Source organism: Chanos chanos, chromosome 4, assembly GCF_902362185.1.
Source record: "Chanos chanos chromosome 4, fChaCha1.1, whole genome shotgun sequence".
Taxonomy (NCBI): Eukaryota; Metazoa; Chordata; class Actinopteri; order Gonorynchiformes; family Chanidae; genus Chanos; species Chanos chanos.
This window is the reverse complement of record NC_044498.1, coordinates 19,854,621-19,880,752: the sequence shown is the minus strand read 5'-3', so window position 1 is coordinate 19,880,752 and position 26,132 is coordinate 19,854,621. Positions and strand designations below refer to the sequence as shown.

Genomic DNA, 26,132 nt, shown 5'->3' with positions numbered 1-26,132 from the left:
TAAAAAATTCAGTTCCACCATTTGGATCAGGTTCAGCTCATCTGGTTAATTATTCAGTATATCTGAGGAAGAGAGTTGTTACTTATGCTGTTGCATGCACACAATGTTTACCTTACACGATCCGGCTTCCTCTCCGTTCTTCACTGCTCTCCATCATGAGCTAAGAATTAAAGATTAAAGCATGTTGACTGAAATGTCAGAAGACTTAATGGTTCAAGGGTAATTTATTTGGTTTGACCCAGAGTATCCCATTCATCTTCTTTCACAACACAACTATTTAATTTTAAAAGGTCTTTTGGGGGAAAAATACCTTTGTTTAGGGAAGAATCAATTGAGAACCTATTTTCATCTCAAATGACAACCCCTGGGACTCGTATGTCAGTCAGAAAACTTTCCGTTAACAAGCAATGTTCTATTCTCAGTTTCTCATTAGCACCTCTTATGTTTTACCACTCAGTCATGGTCACGCAATATCAGCAAAGGTTAAAGAGTTTACAGTTTGCTTATAAATGCATTTTTAGAAGTAATACTATTCCAACAAAGCAAATGAACAAAGGCACATCTGTACATGTACATTGAGGCATAATCTGTAATGCAAAAAAAGAAAAAAAAAAAAAAAACACTCCAGCTCACTTGCTTTATTCAAACACATTTGAATATAGAATCCATACCCAGAACAGACAGCGCAAACATCTTCAACACTTGTGGAATACTAGAGATTTTCCAACAACACACAGAGAGTGAGTTCCTGACATTGTCCTGAGTAATTTGCAATCACCAATCTCTGGGGAAAGATATAAAAGGGCTTTGCTTCCCTGTTTTCATAATTTAAGTGGAAGACTTGGCAGGCCTAAGGAAATGGCTTTGTCTGAATTGCGTGCATCAGCTTTTGAGTTTAAATATGTGTGAATACAACAGTGTGTCAGTGTGTAACATCACCAGCAAAAATGACTGTGTGTCACTTGTTTATTTATGCACAAATTAAAATTTTGTTTGCGCAGAGTATAAATATATATATGTGTGTGTCTGTGTGTGTGTGTGTGTGTGTATGTGTGGGACAAAGAGAATAAATGAGAAGGAGATTGCATGTATGTATCATCACTGTGTCTAATCCTGATCGTTTACATTGGAAAGTACAGTCTTGTACATATGTAAAAAACTACAAGTTCTCCTGCAGCTCAGGCGCAGTGAAAGAGAAGTTTGCGAACTCTTCCTGATTGGCTGGTGGAATAAGAGCCTCCTCTATTGGTGTTAGCGTGGGCTCCTCCTGGGTAAATTCTCGGTCAAAATTATTTACATCCACCATAGATTTCTACAAGAAGAACAACACAAAACAATTGCTTAGATGAGTCTCAACTGATTATTCTTAAGAGAGTGTGGCTGACCATTGGCATTATCATCATATGCTATTGCTGTGGTTGTAACTTCAAACACTGTTTATTCACAGAAACACTGACAACATATAAACAGTCTGCAGTGTACCAGTAAAGCTGTTCCTTCAAGAATGGTACAACCACAGGGACGTTATACTTCAGCTGCATTTGAAAAACTACTGAAGTACTTTTTCTTAAGGGTGGGCAGACTTACTATTCTGGGTTTGAAAGGGGGCTCCAGCTCTCGTTTGTTCAATTTCTCCCAGTTGAGCCCAGAAAAGAATGGATGAGCTGGTATTGCTTCCTCCAGTCCGAACCTCTCGACACAGCCCAGCCGACAAAGAGGGTCTTTCGTCAGGAGCTGTGGACGGTGAAACAAAAAGATCTTGCATACAAACTACTAAAGCACCTATTTTTTTAGTTTTAGTTTAGTTTCTTAGTTCACTGTGCCTTGAAAATGTAAAGTATTTCAAAAACAAATCTGAAATCTATGATTTCAGGGAGAAAACCATCTTGTGGAATAGTTGCCCACAGGAAGTAAACTTCTAGAATTGCTAAACAACTGCGTAATAAAAGAATCATTAGACTACCCTTTTTCATTTCCGTTGAAATATCTGCGGTAAGGCCAAACTGTCTATCTCAACACTTGACTTGACCCCAAAAGTGTTCAGCAACACACTCTGTCGTTCCAGTAACAGTGTCATCAGATGCATCACAAAGAGACAAGTTACCTGTTACAGTTCTTACTGAGAATACAACTATTTTTATTTAATCTGATTTTATTTTTTATATCTCAAAGAGCTAGTTTGAATTTTATTTGGTACTGAATGCGAATGACCAGAGTTGCACAATATGCTTTGCTTTTGTTAAGACAGACATTGTATAGAGGAGTACAAAGCTAGGTGTCCTCGCTTGCCCCAGCATGTCTAGATGGATTGGTCAGTCTGAAAAACAACAGAGCAGTTCTCACAAACCCTCCCTAAAACAACTTACTCATTCTGATTTTTCCTTCTTTTTTTTTTTTTTTTTTTTACCAACAAAGACAATGGATTTTATTGATATTACAGATGCTATTTGTCATATTTCATACTGCAGCACTGCACCAGTCATTTTTAGTGAGTTTGAAGACAGAAAATATATGAGTGGCATCAAGCCATTTAGATACATCATGAGTCATAAGCCTCTGAACTTTACAGATGTTTCCATTCACGTGTAATAGGATTCCCAGAAGATGCCATAATAATCCCAAAATAGAGAAAATTACATGATGGTAGAGCTGATAGAAAAACGATGGTGATTGTTAATTCACATGGGTTTAAAAAATGAGACAGGACACCAGTAATTTCCTCCAGCAAGCCAGGGCTGGGCCATTAACCCGGCCCAGCCTGGATGCTCTCTGTCTGGCTCGTGGTCGGTAAACTCACGTGGAGATGGGGCTGGAGTAACCACAGGCGTGGAGCAACTGATCTGCTTAATCCCCAAGTCTCTCAGAAAACTGTCATTCTTAACACTGATATGTAATGCAATCTTAATTCTGGTACAAGAAAGGAAATACTTTCTCAGTATAGATTTAATATAGACATGGGTGAGAGGGGTCTTCCACACTGAGGTTGATGTGGGTTAAAAAAAGAAAACAGGTCTGTCAGTTTTGTGAGCTGACAACATAGGGGAAGGTCAAGTTGTAAGCTTGGTCTTACACAAAACAATGTTTGTGCAACTGGTGTTGTGGTCAGTAGCATTGTGTGATGTCATTCCATGTTGCATGGAGCTTGGATGACATCACACCATGCTAGTGGTATGCAATCTCCATGTTTCATGGAGTTATCTGCAAGCAATTTAAATCCTTCTCAATATCCAATTTAGATTTATAACTACAAATTCAAAGGCCGTATTCAAAGACTCTTTCTGGGACTTTATGGAAGATAGCACATATCCACATTTAGTCTAGAATTTGGTTAGATTATAAAACTACACAAACCCTGATTAAATTTTATAATACGAGTCTCTTTTTTCTGGTCCATGTTTTAATTTGGACAAACTGAATTCAGAAAAAAACTAACTATTGGTGGTAAAATAATGAATGGAATGTCTGCCGATGAATGTATATGTGACAATATATCTGTATGTTGATTGGTGGTTGCATGAAATCTTGCATGAAGTTCAGCTGCTCAACTGATGTTGCATTTGCATTTGAGTTTTGCAAGTAAATAAAAAAAAATTACACTCAGATAGCACCATGTAACCCCAGCCAAAAGTCTGAGTATGCGGCAAAGGGTGAGACAAAGTGAAGCAGACTCTGAATCAGATTGTGGTTTAAGGTGTGAACACATGCTTGTCTGAGAAGAGTTGGGGTTGAATTATAGAGTTGTTTCTCTGAATGTATCAATAGTAAACACTGAAGTGGACTCTGATACATTTTTACGGCAAAGGCGTGTTCATGGTGTGCCATTAGTAAACATACCTGAGTCAGTTCATTAGCTCATTTCGACTGAACCAGTCATCCTCCCTTTCTCAATATCAGATTGCAGTGTCTCAAATTAAGACCATACCTATCCTGCACGAGCACAGCTTTCCAGGAGGAGGACTGCTTACCCATGCTCACCCATGTGGAAAGATCTTACGCTATAGATTTTCCTCTTCTGGATATGTCTCACAGGCTATAAAACTCACCCCTTTAAGGATGTCCTCTGCCTCATTGCTAAGCCAGGAGGCGTAGGTGACCTCTTCTCTGAGAATACACTCAAACAGCTCATCCTCTGTCTCTGCCTCAAACGGGGCGTGGCCACAGAGCATCTCAAACAGCAGCACACCCAGAGCCCACCAATCCACCGATGCCCCGTACGGCTCCTCAAGGATAATCTGAGACAAAAGATAAAATACCCACACAAAATGGACAAACCTAATTGTAATGACACTAAACACACAAAACATCTGAGAAATGGATGAGAGCACAAACAGTGCAAGCTTACAAACACATGCACAAACATGTGCAAATGTGAACGGGCACACACACACACACACACACACACACACACACACACACACACACACACACACACACACACACACATACACACACACACATACACACACACACACACACACACACACACACACTCACACACCCAAACACACCTCATCTTACATCAGCGTAATAAATGATCTCACCTCAGGGGCAATATAGTCTGGTGTCCCACAGAATGTGCTTGACTGTGCTCCGTCCAAGATGCCCTCTTTACACATACCAAAGTCTGCCAGTTTACAATGGCCATCCTTATCCAGGAGCACATTGTCTAGCTTCAGGTCCCTGTAACAGAAAACAAGATTGATACCTATTGATCGCCTGATTAACTAACAACATTTGCACAGTGTCTGTCATATGTGTGTATAAATATGTAATAATGTACTGTGAAAGGTGCTTTTCAAAGACTTTGATGAGTTTATGCCACTGATTTTGCATGTACTAGGAAAATCACAGAGGCTAAAAGTGTTAGTGTTGACTAAGGTCTTATGGTCAAAAAAGGAGCAGTAAACAGAACAGGTTAGACAATACTCTTTAACACAAAACACACGCTCAAGCACCAATCAGTCAATACCCAATGACAGAGTGAACTGGTGATTTTTCTACTAATCTCGTGTGCTAAGTATACAGTGAGTTATTGGAAAGGAGTGGCACTATTGATTTAGTGGTGAACAGAGTGACTTACTGGATTCTCACTACACACACACACAAAAACACACACAGAAAGAGAGACAGAGAGAGAGAGAGAGAGAGAGAGAGAGAGAATATGTTTGAATGTCAGAAGGAGAGTTAAGATTGAGCTTGAGCTGTGTGACATCATGAGTAGGCTTTGCATGATCACCTGGTGACAGTTTTGACTGAGTTTATGGAATAGGGTTTATGGAATGTCTGGATACCCACTTGACATATTATGTATTCAAACACCTATAAAGTGAATATTCCACATGGTATAATAGTTCATGTATTTACACATATTTTTCAGTATCCCGGTTAAAACCACAACAAAAATATTTGATGTTTATATTATAGTTTGCACGTATAACTGATTCAAATTCAGAGAGATGGCAAGAGAAAGTGAGTGTGAGAATGCGTGTGTGTGTGTGTGTGAGTCAGAGAGAGAGAGAGAGAGAGAGAGAGAGAGAGAGACAGCGAGAGAAAGAGAGAGAGTGTGCTGAGTTTGACAAAAATCATGTTTTTTTCCAAATAAGGGTTCAAGGAGTGGACGGCTAGAACATGCTATCTCTCACGTTTACTCTGGTGGAATCTGACAGTGCCAAACAAACTGGGTGACCTGTTCACCAAACCTGGCACCAGACACTGCCAGCATGGCACAGGCAGGAGTGGAACTGTCTGTGAGAAGTGCCTTGACCACTATGTGTCTCTGTGCCCTGGTGTGAATCACCACACTTTTACCCATCCCCCCGAAGGCCTCAGTTAAACCCAAATGACAGCCAAACCAGTTCAGAAAACCCAAAACAACCTAAGGGATTAAAAAGCACGCGCTGACAGCTGTGGCATAAGCACAAATGTACTTGTGTCTGTTATAAATGCATCATGGAGCACTTTTCAGTTACTTCTCAGTTTTAACAATTTAAAGAATGAACAATTTAAAGAATGTGTATAATGAGCTCTCGTATATTTAGCTGAAGATGACAGGTTATTTTTAATGCATTTATTTGAACAATTCAATGCATTTATTTGAACAATTGAATAGAAAATGAAGTCCCCCTAAGGAAGTCAGTGGAACACAGATAATACATTCAGTCATTCTCAGTCATTGCAGTTAGAGTATGGGAGACAAAGAAAATAAAGGCAAAGGAGGACAACCCCCACAGTGCAACATCTAAGCTGGTCCTCTTGAATGGGCCTAGTGTACTCTACTCTTCAAAAGAGATTAGAGAGTGATTATGTCTGAAGCGCAAGCTCAAATTTACTAATCTAACATCATGGGTCAGCAGAGATAATCAGCTGACTGACTCAGAGGTCATTTCTACAAACAAAGCTCACATGTGAATATATATACTTGATATGGACTTTCAAGAGTATTTAATTAATTTTTGTAAAAATTATAAAGTATATTTTTGTGTACATGTGTGTCTGTGAAAAATGAATTTGAAATATTTGGTTGCAAGAATGCAGGTTTGTCTGCAAACAGCTAAATCTTTCAAAGAGAGATAGGGGGCGAGAGAGCGAGAGGCAGAGGGGGAGAGAGAGAGAGAGAGAGAGAGAAAGTCCTTGACTAAAAGAGGGCAGCAGTGCAAGCCAAACGCTCCTCCTCCAAGTCAGTTTGGGTAAACAGCTTACGTAATACTGGCTTCATTTCCTGCTGCTCTGCTAGGCAGACTGCTGTAGAGTCAGCCCACACACACAAGAGTCCACACACACAAAATGTCCCCACAGTGAATATTCTGTCATTCAAACTGAAAAGAAACCTAGCTCCGCCAATCCAATGAAACAACATGCAAAACAACCAATTTTCTGATCAATTTTCACTTTCTGTATTATTATTCAACAAGAGAAAATTCCTCTTTGAGTTGTGACAGTAAAACAACTGACTTCAAGTGCTGTAAAATTAACGGCAGATATGAGGACGGCCAAGGGTGGAACAGTCATAAAAATGACAGCGTTGCTAAGGTTCATGTCTTCAGAAAGCCCCGTGGGGGGATCTTGTTAAAATACTCCAGCCCTCTATAGTCTGAGCCTTAGACAACTGCCCCCAGGCTCTTTACAGCTGAATCTACGTTGGCTCCGTTCCCTCGCCGTTTGAGAAGCTTAGAGAGCGTGTCACATGATTTTCCCCAAAGCGGGAGGAAGTGCCCTTTATCACAGTACGGGAAGGACGCTCAGCTAGAGGCCGGCCTCTGTCAGTAAAGAGTAACTCATCTCTAGCGTAACATAAATAACTGAAAAACACCAACAGACACAAAAACACAAACAGACCACCACATGCTTTGCTTCATATTCTAGTGGGCACTTTCATTTTACTGTGACTGAACCCTGACCCTAGCACCAAATATCATTGTATTTTTCATTATTACTTCAACAATAATTGACACATTTTTTCCCAGAGCCTCTTGGAACATTAGCCCTGCATGAATTTAAACCACACACACATACACAACACACACACACACACACACACACACACACACACACACACACACACACAGACTGCTTAGTGCTTAGGACAAAGCATGTGTGCTCCCTTAATTTTTCATGGCACACATGAAGTGCAATAGCTCCTTCAGTCTTTTATTGTCCTACAGTTTTTCCTATATTGAACACCACACCATGTATGCATGTAGATCACTCATATTTTCCAATGGGATGACACCACCATAGGCACAATCAAGTCAATCTTTATATGGTTGAATAAATGAAAAAAGATGGAAGGACAAAGTACAGAGGCATGGTGCAACTGGCCTTCAGAGTGACCCTTGGCCTCTGAGCCCACCTGTAAATGATGCCCTTAGAATGGAGAAACATGAGGGCGGAGGTGACTTCAGCCGTGTAGAAACGAGAGCGCGGCTCGTCAAACCGCCGTGACTTCTGGATATGGAACATGAGGTCTCCACCATTAACAAACTCCATGACAAAGAACAAGCGGTCCTAACACAAAAACATGAAATAATACAAGTCTAATGAATCCCAACATGGAAATATGAGACAATCAATAATATGGTTTTGTCTGAGCTTCAAACAGGCAAAAGACCACATCTATCTCCCATTTTCTTCAGAATATGTGGATACACTTCAAATATTTGTCTTTAGACTTTTAGCTGACAGGAATGTTAGCTTTCAGTATTGCTGTTGTGAGTGAGCGCTGGGGCTAAAGTGTTGGTTGAGGTAGGTAGGCTTGCCAGGCCAGTAAGATATAAGAAAATCAAGGTCATAAGGACATACCAAAGCCCCAGAACTAGAGAGCAAATGTTATCGTTCTCAAAAGAGCAAGAATAGAAAGTGAGAGGCTTGATAGTAAGAGCAGCAGATATTTATCTAAAACTTATTTTAGGACCTACAGCAGATGATCAACTGTCTTTTCAAAAACAATCATGTGTAGTGTTGTAATCGAACCTAAATAGTTATTTTAGTAAAAAAACACTATATTTTATACATATCACACATACATTATTGTCAGTTATACATATATCAGTGTAGCTTAAACAAATGTTGACAATGACAACAATAGACTACTCTATTAGACGACTACTAAAATAGACCTCTCTAGTTTCCTCCATTATAAAAAGCGTAGAATACATGATGTGCAGGAGAGGGAATAAAAAAACTTAAATAAATCTTAAAATATACACATTATGTTTTCACTTTATTTTTGGAAATGGATGAGGTGGTAATTGATGCAGAAATGTGGATTGTTTAAACTAGGGCTAACTGTCATTTATTTTAATACTTTCTTTTCCCACACGTGATCTGGCTCTAACTAGTCTATTCTGGCTGCTGCAGGTAATAGGTATGTCATGAACATAAACATGCTTGCTAAAGGGAAAAGAGCTGTAATTTGCTGCCACCTACTGGTTTTGTTCAGTTATGCAAGACAAACACCTCAGTCAGAGGTAGGGCGTTTCATTTAATATCCAAATCCAACTCTTTATCAGTCTTCCCACAATGCACCACTTTATGTCAACAACAGTAATGAGCTATTTGTGAATAGTTATCAGCAAGCTGAAATGATTGAGCAAATCATTTATAGTTCAAACAACTAGTAAATCAATATTACATTCTTGTTAAACATATATCTGCAATTTGCACGTTGTACACAATTTTATCTATCCATTATAGAAGCTATTAACCAATAATTAATCATGTGACAATACATATGTTGAATTGTTAGTCAGCATCAATATTACATTTACAAACAATTAATGATGATGATTTGATCATTTTTATAATTCTTTACTGAACTATCACTGCTTGACGTACCCATTATTAATAAAATATCTGCAAGCTGCTGCCAAATTCTAATTAAATTATTGAAACTACAAGGGACGGTCTATATGCATAATGTCATTACAGTTTGGTGAGGTGAGTGTGTGTGTGTGAGTGTGTGTGTGCGTGTGTGTGTGTGTGGGTGTGTGTGTGTGTGTTTTCAGGTCAGGCTCTCACTATAGTCAAGTAGAGTTAGAATTAAGTAAGGTAGAACTGGGTGACATGTGCGCATGCACACACATATGTGTGTGTTTTTATGTGTTTGTGTACGTTGTACAAGTGTGTGTGTAGGTGTGTGTGTAAATAAGTGTACATGTTAATTTTCAGGCCCTCACAGCAGTCTGGAATCAGAGGTAGAGCTGAGTAAAGTATGGATGTGCGTGCGTATGTATGTCTGTATGTGTGAGTATGTGTTTGCATGTACACGTGTGTACATGTGTGTGCATGTGTCTGTGTGTGTGTGAATGTTTTCAGATCAGCTTCTTACTGTAGTCTGAAAGCAGATGTGGAGCTCAGTGAGGTACAGACCATAGCGTGTGTGCATGCGTGTGTGGTTTAAGTTTCTCACCATGGTCTGGAGTCACGTGTAGAGCTGAATGAGGTTTCGACCATGCTGAGTGCACACATACGTGTGTACGTGTGTATGTTTTCAGGCTCTCACTATAATCTGCATAATTTGCAAGAGGAAGTAGATCTGCATGTGGTGTGGGTAATGGTGTGTGTGTGTGCATATGCCTGTACACGTGTGTGTGTGTGTGTGTGTGTGTTTGCTTTCAGGCTCTCGTTAAAGTCTAAAAGCAGAGTAGACCAGTGTGAGGTAAGGGTGTGTACACAACAGGCGATTTGTAGGGGGATGAGGGAGGATGCCATCCCCCTTGTTCACCCACCATCCCCCTATATAGAGCAGTGTCAGTGACCATTGGGCCATGCCCCCTGTTGGCCATCAGGCCGCCCCCCCCCACCCCTACCCCCCTTTAAAAAATGACAAATCACCTACTGTGCGTACATATGTCTGTATGTGTGTGCGTGTGTGTGTGTGTGGTCTCAGGCTCTCACTATAGTCTGGAAGCAGAAGTAGAGCTGTGTGAGGTAGGGGTGATGGTGTGCCAAGGCCAGAACTCTCTTCTCTGTCATAGTGGACTCCACATCATCGTCCTGTAGAATCACATCCTTCTTCAGCATCTTCACCGCGTACACCGTCTCCGTGCGGTTCAGACGAGCCAGCATCACCTACATACAGAGGCATTTCATCACTAGTTTACACTTCTCCTCACCAAATCCTTCTTCAGGAACAACCTCAGATGCTTTTTAAACCAACATATATACATTTAAAAATGATTTCATAATTTTTTAATTTTATCTTTAATTTCAATTTTTTTTTCAGCTATTTGGAGTTTATGTTGTGAACCAGGGTTTCATTCAAATATTAAAGAAAGACTAAAGACTCATGGAGTGACATCAGCATACAGCACACCATCCTCTGATTCCAATTAATGTATATTGCCTATTTAAAAAAAAATACATATCTGTGCGTGCACATGTGGGCTTAGGAACAGATGAATACATTTAACACTGTCATATAATCAGAGGACAGATTATGAATAACCTCACTCTCATTCAGGTACTATAAAAAACAAGTGAAATCAGATTACCATTAAATCTGTAGATTATTCAAGAGAATATTCTCTGATGTAAAGCTACTTCCAAAACCCAGCATCCAACAACTCATTCCTTGTTTAAAAGCTAGAGCAATACGTTTTTGGTTTTCACCAGAATTCTGTTCTTTTACATTTTTCCCGTTTTAATATTCAATGGCATGCCCAAAAAGCTACATCAGATCTCACAGATAAGATATACTCCAGTCTTTAGCTTTGTTTTGAATATAATAATTTTTAAAAATATGTTCTTTTATACTTTCTTTACTTCCTCTTACAAATCCCAAATTTTGGTAAAGGAATCTAAAAGTAAAAAATGTTTTCACACTGCTGATTCTAAGTAATGAAAGGGTGTGTTATAGATTGCATTCAGGGACCACTGTTTAATTATTTTTTATCAGACTATATTCCTCACCTTGCCAAAACTGCCTTTGCCCAACACCTGTAGGAAGGTGAAGTCTTGCAGTCGTACCCTCACATGCTCCTTCTGAGGAGTCTCAGCTTTCTCCTCACTCTTCACATTGGAGTCAGGAGTCTTAACCGCAGTCATGTTTATCTACAGGACAAGAAATGATTTTTACTCACAAAGATATGCATGGATGGATATAGCCATGTACACGCATGTATGCATATGTAAACACACACACACACACACAACATACACACACGCACGCACGCACACACACGCATGCACACACGCACACACGCACGCACACACACACACACACACACACACACAAACACACACGATAATAAAGCTCACTTCCATACATTTATGTTCTTCTCAACAAACTATACCCACTAAAACAGTGTACACAGCCAATTTCTCAATTCAGAGTTTCAGTTTCATCCTCTGAAGCTACCATCACATAACAACAGTCATAACATGGTAACATACACGCATTAATACAGGAAAAGTACAAAAAAAAATTATTCTCTCTATCCATCAGCCTTGTTATGTCACATTGAACACATGAAACAGTCTATCTGCATTTTACCAGTCTAACAGTTTACAGTGTCCATGCTCTTCTTGGGGCTTTCCCACCAACTATATTTATACCACCACAGGAACAACTACAACTGCATGTTTTTCATCATAACTGGACGTTTAAATCCAGGAGATATCTGCGTATCAGTACATGTGGGCTCACACCTTTAATTTTGTGTACTAAAATGTTAACAGGTTGTTTGTACATCTGGCCCTTATAATGAAGTGAAATTTGCTGTTTACAGACTGCACACATTATGAATACCTGGCTATGTTTTTTAGACAGCCGGCCCGGCTGTAGGCCAATCTCTGCCAGCTTACTGGCCAGTTCAGCACTGTTCACTCCACAGTTTGGCGCTACGTTCTTTTCACAGCGAATGTGGATGTTCATTTTACAACCTGGTAACAGACACAAAACACACACACACACACACACACACACACCACATCAGTGAAACAACAGTGCACTAGAGGCATACATTGGAACACCAGGGCTCTTCTGTATTAGTAAATGTTTTCACAGGACTGTAGTGTTTTTTGAGCAGGGCTTTAAGTGGATGTGTATGTGTGTGTGGCTCTTACCTTTACACTGCAGACCCTGTTTGATCACCCCATAGAGTAGTGAACCACAGTGGTTACAGTATGTGGGAACCTTGTAATTGTGTACACTGAACCTGTGTGGGACATTGATGCTGAACCTTTGGCTTTGCCTCTGTGGAAGAGAAAAGTCTTATAAACACATGGAAGAGTGGTGCGCCTCTGTTTCCCCTCTCTATCGCTCTCTCTCTCTCTCTTTCGATTCAGTAATATTTGGTTGGCATGAGTGTCCCCAGTACATTATTGCTAAAAACATTTTTAAGATGAAGCAAAAATCAGAATTGACCAGTGAAAAGGTTATTAAGTACGAGAGGAAATTCGGAAAAATAAAAATAACTTTATATTAAATTATAAACCCAGATCTTGCTTTTGGCCTGTGACTTTTTGCATTTGAATACACCAGAATACATTTACTTACAGATCTGGATGCAAAAAAAACCTGTGACTTTTGCCTGTATTGAAAATCAATTGAGCCAGACCTGAGGTGGTCATTCTGTCTAGATTTCAAGGCAAACAGTCAATAAAAAAGCTAGACATGCTTTGTTATCAGACCCCACCCATCCCATGAAGAGATATGACTGTCTGAAGGCAAGTCTGCTGATGCTAAAGATAGCGCTATTGCTGTCGGAAGACATGTCAAAGAATAATCTTTAACACATAACATTCTGCTAGCAATGTATGTTGGTGCTGGCTGTACATTTTCCTCCTCTCCTCAGACATTGTGATTACATAAAAAAAAAAGAAATACAATACATGCATATAAGGCTGTCTACCTTACTGCCGCTTTGATCATTTGTCTGGGTTCAAGCTTTACCCCGGTTACAGGAGAGTTGTTTCTCTTGCACTCATTTTCGTCTATGAAAAGGCTGTTTTTACTATTTATTAGGAACAAGACATCTGCCAACAAACTACACCTTTAAGTATTCAGTGTGAACACACCAGCATTGCCTGAACTCCTGAACTGTGATCTATGTACAAAAATCATAGTGAAACAACAAGTACACCCAAGGTCACACAGATAGATAATAATTGTTTACTTATATATCCCGTGTGATACCCTACACACATTTCTTTCAATAGTTACTTTTACTCATTTACACACACACACACAGAAAGACATAAACTATGACTTCTTACCTCTTCACTTGCTTGTTTCTTCATGCGGGGACATTCCGTCACAACCAAATGGTGACATTTCTTATGGACCACACAGGTGCACACTGACATATTGACATACACATTGTTAAACTACCATATCTGCTCTGGCTTGTCTGAATTAAATAGTGGCAAGAAACATAGTTTTGTCTTAACATTGGCATTGCTAACTGTAATTATGGATAAGCCTATACTGTTAGCTTCAGAAGAAACTGACGGCAACTTTACGTAGGCATGTGCTAGCAAATCACAATCATCTAAGAAGTATTAAACTTACCTTGGCATTGGTAACCTTGCTTTCCAAAAACGCCCCTGAGAGAGCAAGAGAGAGAGAGAGAGAGAGAGAGAGAGAGAGCGGTGATTAAGTGATGAAAACACCCCCACACCCCCACATCATTTCCCTTTTTTCCTTATGCCCTATTTATGTCCCTCTGTTTCTCATTTTTCCTCTCTCCATCTGTGTGTGTGTGTGTGTGCGCGCGTGTGTGTGTGTGTGTGTGTATGTGAGTCCCACCAGATAAAATTGTTGCAGTGGCAGCAGAACGTGGGCTGTTTTAAGAAGGTCGCCATGAATTTGTGTCCATTGACCTGGTGGACTTTCCTCCTCAGAGCCCTCTGCCTCTTCCTGGACAACTCTTTATGTGACTTCCATCCATTCTGTGTAGCCTCATCTAAGTGTATACACAGTGGATAACAAACATTTTTTAGAATACGTGGTGTGGGATGGCTGGTGGTAGGAAGGCTTTAATTTGAACTCTACACATAAACATCTTATACAGAAGATTCAGGTCCCTCCTTGGACTTTTAGTTTCAGGTGGGCTGAAATAGTGTGTGGCCCTACAGGCAGACAACTGTCCAGCCTTGGCCATGGAGAATTTACACTGGTTAAGGTGAAAATAGAACAGATGGAAAACGAGGATGTTGTGGAGAATATGTTGAAAGAGAAGAAGGATTCCTCTTTACCGTCTGTAAATGAGCCACTGAGTGAGATTGAAATGTAAACACTGCCCTCTGGTTCCAGATTGACCTGCCAAAGAAACAGAAAAAAATTCCATTGGATGTAACATTATCCTTCTGTAATATTATCCTGTAATATAGTCCGGGTAGCTGTCTTACAAAATGAACCAAACAAGCATTAACTCCAGACAAAGTCACAGACATCATATGTGTGGATAGATGTGAACTCATGCATCATCATCCCTTTCCTGACTCATTTTAAAACATGTGAAAGTACATCTGAGTGCTTTGGATTTTTTTCATGGTTCGGTTTCAATTTGGAAGAATCACAGTTAAGATAAAGTGGATTTATGTGTCTCTTTCTCTCTTTAAGTTTCTAAATCTTGTGTTTATGTATTGTGCTGACACAGTGTAAAGATGTATTATATTCTTATTTAATCTACATACACTCTACTTTTTCTTGTCTAAATGCAGTGGATGGTAACCCCTCCTAAGTAAGGACTTCCCTCCACCTTGTGAGGTGGGAATTCTTTAGATTCCTACTTGACTACTTTCCAAGTTTACGTTCACGTTTCCGCAATCTACAACTTCCCAGAAGAACTTGAAGCTCTCTTCCCCTCACTTCCTGAAGACAACAGCCTGCTTATCCTGATCCGCAACATCCAGGTAGTTAGGTTTCACTCTCTGGACTGTCTGCCACCTCTGTAAACAATTAACACGACTATCTCTGTCTGCAGAATGTCTCCTTCCTTTAAATGTTTTTCAATTTTCACCTTCCTACAACATCCCCCAATGCATGTCCACCACATTGCACCAATAAACTGTCTTTATTGGTACCCTCTCCTCAATATCATTTTCATGCACCCAATACTTGAGTTCCTCAGGGTTCTGTCCTTGGTCCCTAGCTCTTCTCTCTCCGTATGATGTTTCTAGACCCAGTCATCTCCTCTCACAGGTTCTCACACAACTCCTACACTGATGACACTCGTATTGTCCCCTCATTTCTCTTCACTGACATCCAGTTAATATATCTCATTTTTGCATGCCTCTCCAATACTTTCACCTGGATGTCTCACTAACAGCTATAACTCAGCCACGATGAATCAGAGCTTTGCTATGTGACCACTACAACAGTAAAAGCAGTGTTAAGAATCTCAGGGTGACCCTGGATATCCACTTGTCACCTTTTCTAACATCTCATCGACAAGCAGCCACATACTGTATAACATCCATAGAATTAGCTTTTTCTCATCAGCTGTGGGTAACAACGGCTTGTACATTCCAGGCTAAACTATTGCATCATTTTCTTGTCAACGTTCCCTCCCTGTACCTGAAGTGGTAGCGCACCTGGTATTTGGCCTCCTCTAATTCTTATAATTAACTTTCCTGCTCTGCTCACTCCACTGGAAAGCTACATACTCAATTCAACACTGTGGCTCTTTCTCAAAGTGCTATAAAAGGAGTCACACCCTCAAATATACAGGTTATAGTCTGCCTTTACAATTCGACATAACCACTGTACCATGCCTCATCCAGGCACTTGACAATGATATCACTATGTATTCCCAGATCCTGGGATTATAATAGACTCAACTTTTTTCCCAGCACACCCTTGTGGTGGAATGACCTTCCCATTGAGTCAAGAACTGTCAAGCCTTTTCCAATCCCCTGCTGCAGACTTAAAACACATCTCTTCTCTCTTCTGGACACGCCTCATTACAGTCCCTCACCAGTAATGCCTCAAATCCCCACTTTATGCTGCAACTATAGCGACTGTTGTTAAAACCTTTTTTCATATATTTACATTTACATTTAGTCATTTACCAGACGTTTTTATCCAAAGCGACTTACAAAAGAGCACAGAGGCTTAAATCAACATGTCTCAGTATGCAACTAGTGCCAAGAACCACTCCGAGGACCATGTGTGGTTTTAGTGCTTTAGTATGTCATTTTTTTCTCTTGCCCTTCCTCATAAAAACATACTATTCCGGCACGGACCTATTGTAGTTGTTTTCCAACCTAATTTGGCCGACTTTCATATAAAACTTTCATATATGCTCTTATAAAACAATCAGGACAAGAGCATAACACAAAAGCAATAAACAGTAACTTGTAATTTATTTGCCGTTTGCAAAAGTGGTACAATAACAATCAACAGAGCCTGAGACTACATAAACTAACTAACTACTTACACTTATTCTAATACGAACATTTAGGTTGGTGCACTTAGCTCATTGGGCATTTTTGCTCATCTTGAAAAGGAGAACAAAATAATATTGGTGTAGATTTAGTAATGAAGGACTGTGAAGTTGACTGATATATAAAAAAGTTCTTATATCTACTGCAATGTTTCTGTCCCCCTTTAAAAAAAAGAAAAAAGAAAAAAGAGGAGTCCTCATTGTGGTGAGTGTACAGTTTGCTGTACGTGTAGAGCATCACTGCAAGGCAAAAACAGGAAATGACAAGAGTATTTGAAATGATCACTTTTCATGGCAAATCAACGTGATAACTCAGAGTGTCCTAAAAATGGTTCTGTTGTTTGTTTCACTTTATTCTATTCCATACTTGTGCTCTTAATAATTTTAATATTGTTAGGCCTAATAAATACTGTTTTTCATACTATTATATAATTATTATTTCCATACTATATCTGCTATGAGACTTTTGAATTGATTTTTAAATTATTCTTTGTACTATGGCATACCTAATGAAAAGGATTGTCAGTCTCCTTCCCTGTGTTGCACTGCCTGAGGAATTTTAGTTACATGCACAGAGTACAAGGAGAGCAGGTTGAGCCAGTTGCAAGAGCCCAGTGTCTGCCTTGTATAGTGTACCATGCCCACCATACAGAAAGAAACCTGAGCACAACCAACATTACCAGCAATTCTTTCAGTGATTACTTTAACAAACATGAGTCCTGCCAACTGGGTGTCTGAATGAAGTAGAGAAGGGTGGGCAAAGCACCAGGAAAAGAAGAAGCCCACTTCCACGGGTATTTCTGCCGAGGACTGTAGCCTACCATCAGAAACTAGGCAGCTGGGGGAAAAGTGTCAGGCCATGGCTGGCAATGTAAATGTCCCTTCACAAAGAAATGGGTTGATTCTCACCTCTGTTTTAAATCTGTAAAAAATACAGTTTAATGATTGAATCCCCTAACACCAAAGCACAGAGAAATAATTGTCTTGAAAGGCAATGTCACCTACATTTCAGCCTCCACTTCATGTAAGGAATTTAGGCTAGTCGTCGAGTGATCACTGAGAAAGAAAAGGAATCCTGCCTGGTTGGTTGATCTACATACTTTTGCGCAAATGACAGAGAGAAAAACACTGCCGATTGCAGTCTACAACTATCAAAATTAGCAGAGCACAAAGACACATCTTTAACACATGTGCATACACACATAAGAACTTAAGGGATTCAATTCATGGCCATTCATCACCTCAGCGCAAATTTAGGCTAAATGTGACAAATTCTTTTTTCTCTCTCATTGCATAACATTATGTTATGCTGACATGTTCTCCATGTACATTGCATAAGTAAACCAAAGCAAAAGCAAAACTGAATTTAAAAAGTCAAACTTCATCCATATCATTAAATAGATCACAGAATCTGAAATGTTTAATGTAGCCAAAGGTATTGAACTATCATTTATTTGGAAAGCAACACACATAAATATATCATCTTGCCACAAATAACACACTCTTTGATGCAGTTTTCAACTTTTAGCATTACCATAATAGCATTTCAGCTGCAGGGAATTTCCACAATAAAAGAAACATGTACGGGCACTAAGATAGGGTCCTGGGACATGACAACCTTTAAGTCAGTTTGCCTTGGCAATTATTCCACAAGCATCTGGAACTGCAGAAGATTTATGTAGAACCATTCTTCCACAAGAAATTCTACCATATACTATTTTATTGATGGTGGTGGAAAATGCTATCTCTGATGGTGTGACAGAATGTCCAGCAAGTGCTAAAATGGGTGAAGATTTGGTGACCGAGATGGCCATGGTGCACACTTAACATGGTTTTCATGTTTTTCTGTGGCAGCTTGTGCCTTATGAATGAGGGCACTGTCAGTCTGCACCAGTCCTGTGGGGACAGAAACGCATCGCTACAGAGAGGAACAGATCACTCATAGAGTAGATCAATTGTTACAATCAATGGCTTTGAAATTATTGGTGTTTACCCAGATGTCTAAGGAGTTTAGTGGACTTCAACTACATCAGGAAAAGACACTTCACACCATGCCAGAATGAACAGAACACATTACCGTGGGAACCAAGCACTCAGGCTAGTAGATTTCCTGTGTAGGTAGATCTGTGCCACATGTCTACCCATCTGCTTGTTGAAAGCAGGGTGGATGATCATTCATCTGAACAAATCACTTTCTTCCATTGCTCATTAGATCACTGTCTATATTGTTTGAAACATCTTACCAAGAGACATACATGTTTAAGAGTAATAATGGGTTTATGCTTTGTCACTGGACTGTAGCATCCCTTTTTGTAAAGCTCTTCATGGACTGTTGATTCAGAGTTGCTCACGTGTTTTGATTTTCGGGTGGGACGAATGTGTGGATATTTTGGTTGAAGAGTATATACTTTTGATCATTGTTCAGACTGGCTGATGATGTCTTTCCCGCTGACTTTCAAATCAACATCTACTCTTATTCACTCTTCCTCAACAAACATCAGCAATCTGAACTGCTTTTGCCATTAAACCTCCAACTAAACAAGCCTAACCGACCTCCCCTCTCTCAAACTTACCGAGAGCTCTCCTTCTAGACATATTAACCAAATTCATGGACAATGGGGCCTGTCCAGCATTTTTATATATGACCTCAGTGCAACATTTAAAATCTGCTTTCTGTACTCTTAAATTAAGACATTCACTCAAGTGTTTCCTTTATTTTGTCAGTTGCCTACATGTGTGTATCACTAAACACAGACTCTTAAGTGCTGACATCACTGGACCCTTCCACATTACCCACTGTGAATGCATGCAGACCAAGATCATATTTCCATTTATTCGTGTTCATGATGGTGGGCTATGGGGCGTGCCACATGTTTAAGAACCACAGCCTAACAAACCTTACATCAAACCATCAGCATTTACATAACAACTCATTTTAACATTAGCTTACTGGAGTCAAAGGTGGATTTACAGGAATTAAAAGTGTTCCACATGAACGATGGGGTTTGCTCACCCAGTTAAGCATGTGCTAGGGTACCTGAGTGGTTCAATTGATTGTTTATAGATGTCCAACATGTAATGGGGCCCTAAGATAAGGCATGGTTTCGGCCCATGACTTTGGGGGTATAGAAGGGGGTATGACAGCCATGTATGTGCTCACATGAGACCTTGGACCTTGCTACTGCAGCTTAAGCATGTGGAATTTGCATGTTGCAAAGTGGGTTGCAGGCTGTGGTTTTAAATAATGCACAGATGGAGGTTTGAAGACCCTCCTGAGAGCTCACAAAAGAGAGCGGCAAACAAGACATGCGGTTTATGAGAACAGAAAGAAATGTAAGCACCAAAGAAGAGGAAAATACAGACAATGCATGTATGCACGCTTTTGCTCTCTTGCTATCTATGTCTTGGTTTCTTTGCTCGCTCTGGTCCAAAGGACCAAGGAAGTAAGCAGCTTGGGGGGGGGGGGGGTCTTAGAGAGAGAGAGAGGATGAAAGTTTCCTCTCTAAGTGTAGATGAATCAAACTAAAATCAGATAAAACTTTTGAGACATTCCCTATATTGCAAGTGTCCCGCTTAAGAAACAATGACTTTCAGTATTGTCATTTTTTCAGTTTTTGTCACAGAACAATATTAAATCTGCATTTAAGCAAGGAAAAAAAGTGTGCTGAAATTTGCAGTGTTGCATTAGTTTAAATCACAAAGCATCAACGCAAAACTAAATCTTGGCCATTTTTCCTTTGGACAGAACCCAGAATCACTTGTCAGTCAAAAGAACCGTCTTAGATATCAATATAGGTCTAACCAAAATGACTTAACCAAATTAATCTGTAACAACGCAACAGAAAATATTCTTACCCATCCCTCGAATGTCTGGTTGGTGTTTGTTGGTGTTATTAAATCCTCTAGCTGAATCGTGCAATTTGCAACGAAATCGTCATATCCTATAGGAGTATCGTGGAAGACAGCTAATTCCAATACTTTCCCCTCAGTGATATATGGACAGAAGTCCTGGTTATAGATAGGCCTGTTGGTTTTTGACTTTGTTGCGGTCTGTCCGACTTTAAAGTTGTCGACCTTCACGACTATGTATGGATCCAACTGATGAACCTTCTTGTGGAACGAGTACCGCGTGGAAAAGGTTGTTGGTTTTAAATCCACAGCCTCGCCGATACGAAGCTTCATATGACCGCTGAATTTCATTTTCGTCTCTCCATGTGTAAAACAACGCGAAGTTCACGAGAAGTCAGACTAAAAAAAAAATTTTGTACTATTTGAAGAACAGGTCTGCAAACGATTACATTATTCGACGAAATGATAACCTCAAAGTGATGCTAAAGCTGTTCATTTAAAACAGAAGTCCTTTAGAACAGTCGGTGATCGAAACAGACTAACGTCAGCATTAATTTGCTGTAAAGCAAATTAGTGACAGAGTGCCTTTGACTACTGCCTGACATTTAAGGTGGCCAACAAGGAAAGACGTATCGGCATTGAGTCCCGCTGTGAAGGAAGTCCCCTCTGACACATCAGTGCCTCTTAGGAGTGGTGACGTTAGGTTTCGACCATAACGCGGCTCATTCCTTTCGTACATGTCATAATTTCTTAAAAGAAAAAATGCAAACAATGCGGTGATAACAATGCAACGCTGCAGGGTACAGGTTGACCATGAAAGGCCACATTTTTAAGATCCAGAGTGAAATTCAGGCTAAATATAAGAATCCATAATCAAGAAGTTCATTCATGAGGAGATGTGTCCACGTACAGTTCTCAGTTATGGCATAACCAAAGAGCCCAATCCATGACTGATGAACAGGCACAGTACTTAAGACTGAAGTCAGTCGTTTATATGCTATGTTATGGCACTAAAGTTGACGTACACATCTGTTGAAATCACAGAATCACATATACTGTAAGAATATACAGACACTGAAAAAGTAGCTATTCACTTTCAGTGCTTTGTTTATCTCAGAAGTCGTTAGCACTGAGGTCAAAGCTGAAAACAAGCGTGGTAATTATTTTTTTTTTGTACTCCCTCACCAAGGTCCCAAAGATGTAGGCTACACCCACATTCTATACTCCTTGTTTAAACAGTCACTGAGACTTGTTGACAAATCGAATTAAGGTTTTTAACGAACTCCAGTCTGGCAGCTTTTACTGATAGCCTGTAAACCAGCAAGTGTGGCTGTTCACCGTACTTCAGGAGAATGGGTTGCAGCTACTATTGTCTGAATAGGCAGGCAAGAGAAATGACTTTCCAGTGACTTCCATGACAGCCTCTACATGACAACGACAACAACAACAACAACAACAACAACAACAACAACAACAACAATAATAATAATAATAATAATAATAATAATAATAATAATAATAATAATAATGATTATGATAACATAATAACAATAGTAATAATAATAATAATAATAATCGTTTGAAAAATTTTATACGGTCAAATCAATCCTAAATTCGCCTAATCTTTTCATTTCTAAGAAAGCACATTCATGGAAGATCCTCAAAACATTCAACTGATACAGCTTCTGGAGAAGTGCAGTGCACTTTTTCCCAACAGAGGGCAGTATTGCACAAGGTTATAGTTATGATCTTTCCAGTCAGGTACGTTTTCCACCCTCTCTCTTTGAGGAAATCTGACATGTGTTTTCTTTAGGTTTACTTTGAATGCTCAGTCATTATGGCAGCAGTGCAATCGCCACCTCTGTTTGATAGACAAATTTGTCATCATCGCCTTTAACTGGTTTGCTGTACTATTATGAAACTGAGACAGCATTTTTTCTCTTTTTAAGTTTGAAGCAGTGCCTTAACAAAAATGTCAAGAGCAGTGGGATTAACAGATCTCAGTATTACACTGATGTGCTGGTCTTCTATATTGATATAGACACAGGTGGTGGATATGTGTCATTAAAAATATCCTTTTTTAAAAAATCCATTTTTAAACTATCAGTTTTAAAATTCTCAATATTAGCAACCCTTATTTGTTACAAAGAAACACACACGCATGTAGGTGCTCTGTTTCTCTCTCTCTCTCTCTCTCTCTCTCTCTCTCTCTCTCTCTCTGTGACTTAGAGAGAGAGGGAAAGAAGCACCCACCCACATACCACATACTCATCCTCTCTCTTTCACATATAATCATAAAAGATACTCCCTGTGTGTGTGTGTGTGTGTGTGTGTGTATCTGAGAGATAGTGAAAAACAGACAGACAGACAGACAGACAGAGAGAGAGAGAGAGTAAGAGAGAAAGAGAGAAAGAGAGTAGGCTACCTGTATGCATACATGTATGATTCCTTATGACCAGTATGGGGGTCACACACATCTGTTTCTTTTCAGCTGTCTTAATTCTAAATAAGACCAGATGTGTTGCAGCTGTCTTTTTCGCACTCCGCCACACCAATACCAGTCAATCACATTTCTTGTGAATCCAAAAACTCACAATTTAAGACCTTTTCTTCATGCAGTGAGTCATGAGCAAGGAGTTTTCTATCTTGCCTCTACTGCAACAAGAGAAAGCTTTAGTTACTGTGGCAACAACAACAATGGCTGGGCACTTAGCAGGACTGCTTTGGCCACTCCAGTAATGGCTATTAGACTTTCTGTACCACATAACAGGCAGTCCTTCAAAACTGAGTGGAGATCATTTTTTTCTTTAAACCATTTGTTTATAAGGCCATGCACTTCAGCCTTGGATCTTAGCATGTTAGCATGTTGCTACTCATTCACTTTTCCAATACATTTAACTATGCCAACTGTTAAAAAAAATGTTAAAATAACTGTTAATATATTCTACGAAATTATAAAGATGCACCATTTAAATGGAAGAGGGGGTGAAATAGAGGCAAGTCTGTATGTGTGTGTGTGTGTGTGTGTGCGCGCACACGTGCGTGTGTGTGCGTTTACACACGTGTGTGTGTGTGTGTGTGTGTGTGTGTGTGTGTGTGAGGAGGAGCTGAGGAACAGCTTAAAAAGACACTTTCTTGCTATGCTGACAGGGTCACACTGACCTGTGTTGAGCTGTAAAATCGCTGAGGTATGTGTGAGTGAGACCTCATATGTTCTGCTGTGGTATGATGAAGGGAGTCAGTCAAAGGTGAGAAGCGTGGGGTTAATGCACACTTTATCATGGGGGGGGGGGGGGGGGGGGGGGCGCTTCTGCTCCCCCCTGAACTCTGCTGTCTCCAGTGTCCTCCTGGCGCCTCACAAATTATCTGGTGTCAAAATCTTAGATTTACTTTCTAGAATATATCTCTAACTTATAAGATTTTTAACCTGTATGCTCCCTCAGTGTTAATTGCACTCCAAGAGGCCAATCATCAGAATCCATAGAGAATCATTAGAACATAATTATGTTAAGGGAAAGGCTCTTAATCTGTGGTAGCCAACAGGATTTTCTAACCATAAACATGCTTAAAAAAGTATAAAACTGTTTCAGTGGTACCATCTGCAGTGACACATAGATCAGATTGTATTCCTTTTGCGGGACCACTAGATGTCCCTGTAGCTTATCACATGAAAAGTTTAACTTTTCATGTGATTCCATTTTTTTCTCAAACTGTGAGTCCATTTTTGTGGATAGACTACCATCTCTGTCCTCTGGCCAACCACAGTATAGATTTGTTTAGAAGTTCTTTTCTCAAAAGTCGCTATACGTTTAGGAACAACAAAACAAACACAGCTCTTTAGATCAATACCACTGCAGAAGGAGCAGCATTAGGATACCAGAGATACATGGCACCAAGACCAAGGTTTGGGTAGTGTCTGGTTATCTTTTTACAGTGACGTGTGGAAGGGCTTTATTTCTCTGTGTGCCAGAGGGACACACTGGTGACAGAGAGAGAGAAAGAGAGAGAGAGAGCAATGGGGAGTTTGTTCATGACGCAAGATAAAAAAAAAAAAAAAACAGCACCTGCTTACACATCATGGTCCAACAATGTGACCCCCTGAATGTCAGCCGATGGGCTACTGAGTTACTATATTAGCTGAGGTTCGCGACAAGTCAGCCCAGTCGGACAGCGAGTAGCACCTCATTCATCATGCTTTATAAAGAACCCGGGGGAATATGTGCCCCTCAACACGGGACTCCGAAATAGACACATTACAGCCTCAGTGCCTTCTTCATACGCATCTACTATCCTCATGCTATTAGATCCTCAGTTTTATTGACTCAAAATATTGATTTGAAGCCACTTTAACTATGTGACCTGATCAGCATGGTTACTGTTTTGGTGATAGTACATATTGTAATTCGCTTTTCAAAATGCCTTATGACTGATTAAACAGAATCCAGATAACCCATTCTGACTACCTGCAATATGTCTTTGATTCTGCCTTAAAAATATTACTGAATATTGCCACTCACTCCGTATTTACATATTTACACAGACCTTTGATTTGAAAAAAGGTAATTTTCCAACCCGATATCTTCTCATTACACATTTAGCATCATGCAGAGTTAAAAAGACAATCCTGCATTTGATTATGCTGCTTGTAAACTGTAAACAAATGTTTTAATGTAATCAAATGTGCTTCTTAGTCACTTTTTTCAGTATAGCTCACCATTTGTTTTGAAATCAGATATGAAACTCGGGTGTTTCTGAAATGTTATTCTAAAAAAAGACTGTCCTGTGCACATTTGTATATTTTCTGTTCACAAGTTCTGATAAGCTTTTCAAACTCTTCAGCATGACTACAGATTCATGTAAATCATGTAGAGAGTGATCCATCAGTAAACATGATCCACATCACTCAGCTACAGACCAACTACCAAAAAAAAGAAAGAAACAAACAAACAAACAAAACGTGACCTTAAGCATTCATTCAGGAACTAAACGGGGTAGGTGTAACCTGACCTGCCTACTGCGTCTGTCAAATAATCAAATAATGGAGAGGAGCCAGCAAAGACCTCATTAATGCCGTTTAGCTTGTACCTCATAGATTTATGGAGAGAGAGAGAGAGAGAGAGAGAGAGAGTATATGTTATGTATGGGAGAGAGAGTAGGTCTGATCTGTAATCAAATGATAGAATCTGAAGTGTTTCCACTTTCAGTCATTGACTTACACAGAGAGTTATCAGGAAAGAGATTGTCGTTCACATGGTCCTTTGCTTTAAGGGCTTCACACACACACACACACACACACACACACACATGCACAGGCACACACACTCACCCACAAGTGGACTCTTAAGAAATGGGTGAGATTGCCATTATGTTTACATTGATACATTGACTGCTATT

The 26,132-nt window shown here is 39.7% G+C and overlaps 1 protein-coding gene across 1 annotated transcript; it reads right to left on the bottom strand.

Annotated features, from left to right (window-relative positions):
• Positions 1–1,159: 1,159 nt before the first annotated feature.
• Positions 1,160–21,089, bottom strand: prkchb (protein kinase C, eta, b). Its single transcript, XM_030772159.1, has 14 exons — positions 20,745–21,089; positions 14,698–14,761; positions 14,249–14,405; positions 14,012–14,046; positions 13,717–13,799; positions 12,565–12,694; positions 12,248–12,381; positions 11,410–11,550; positions 10,396–10,569; positions 7,850–8,004; positions 4,542–4,680; positions 4,044–4,232; positions 1,588–1,734; positions 1,160–1,312 (listed from the first exon to the last, which is right to left on the bottom strand). The coding sequence occupies exons 1-14, from the start codon at positions 21,087–21,089 to the stop codon at positions 1,160–1,162; spliced, it is 2,046 nt and encodes a 681-aa protein (XP_030628019.1).
• Positions 21,090–26,132: the final 5,043 nt, after the last annotated feature.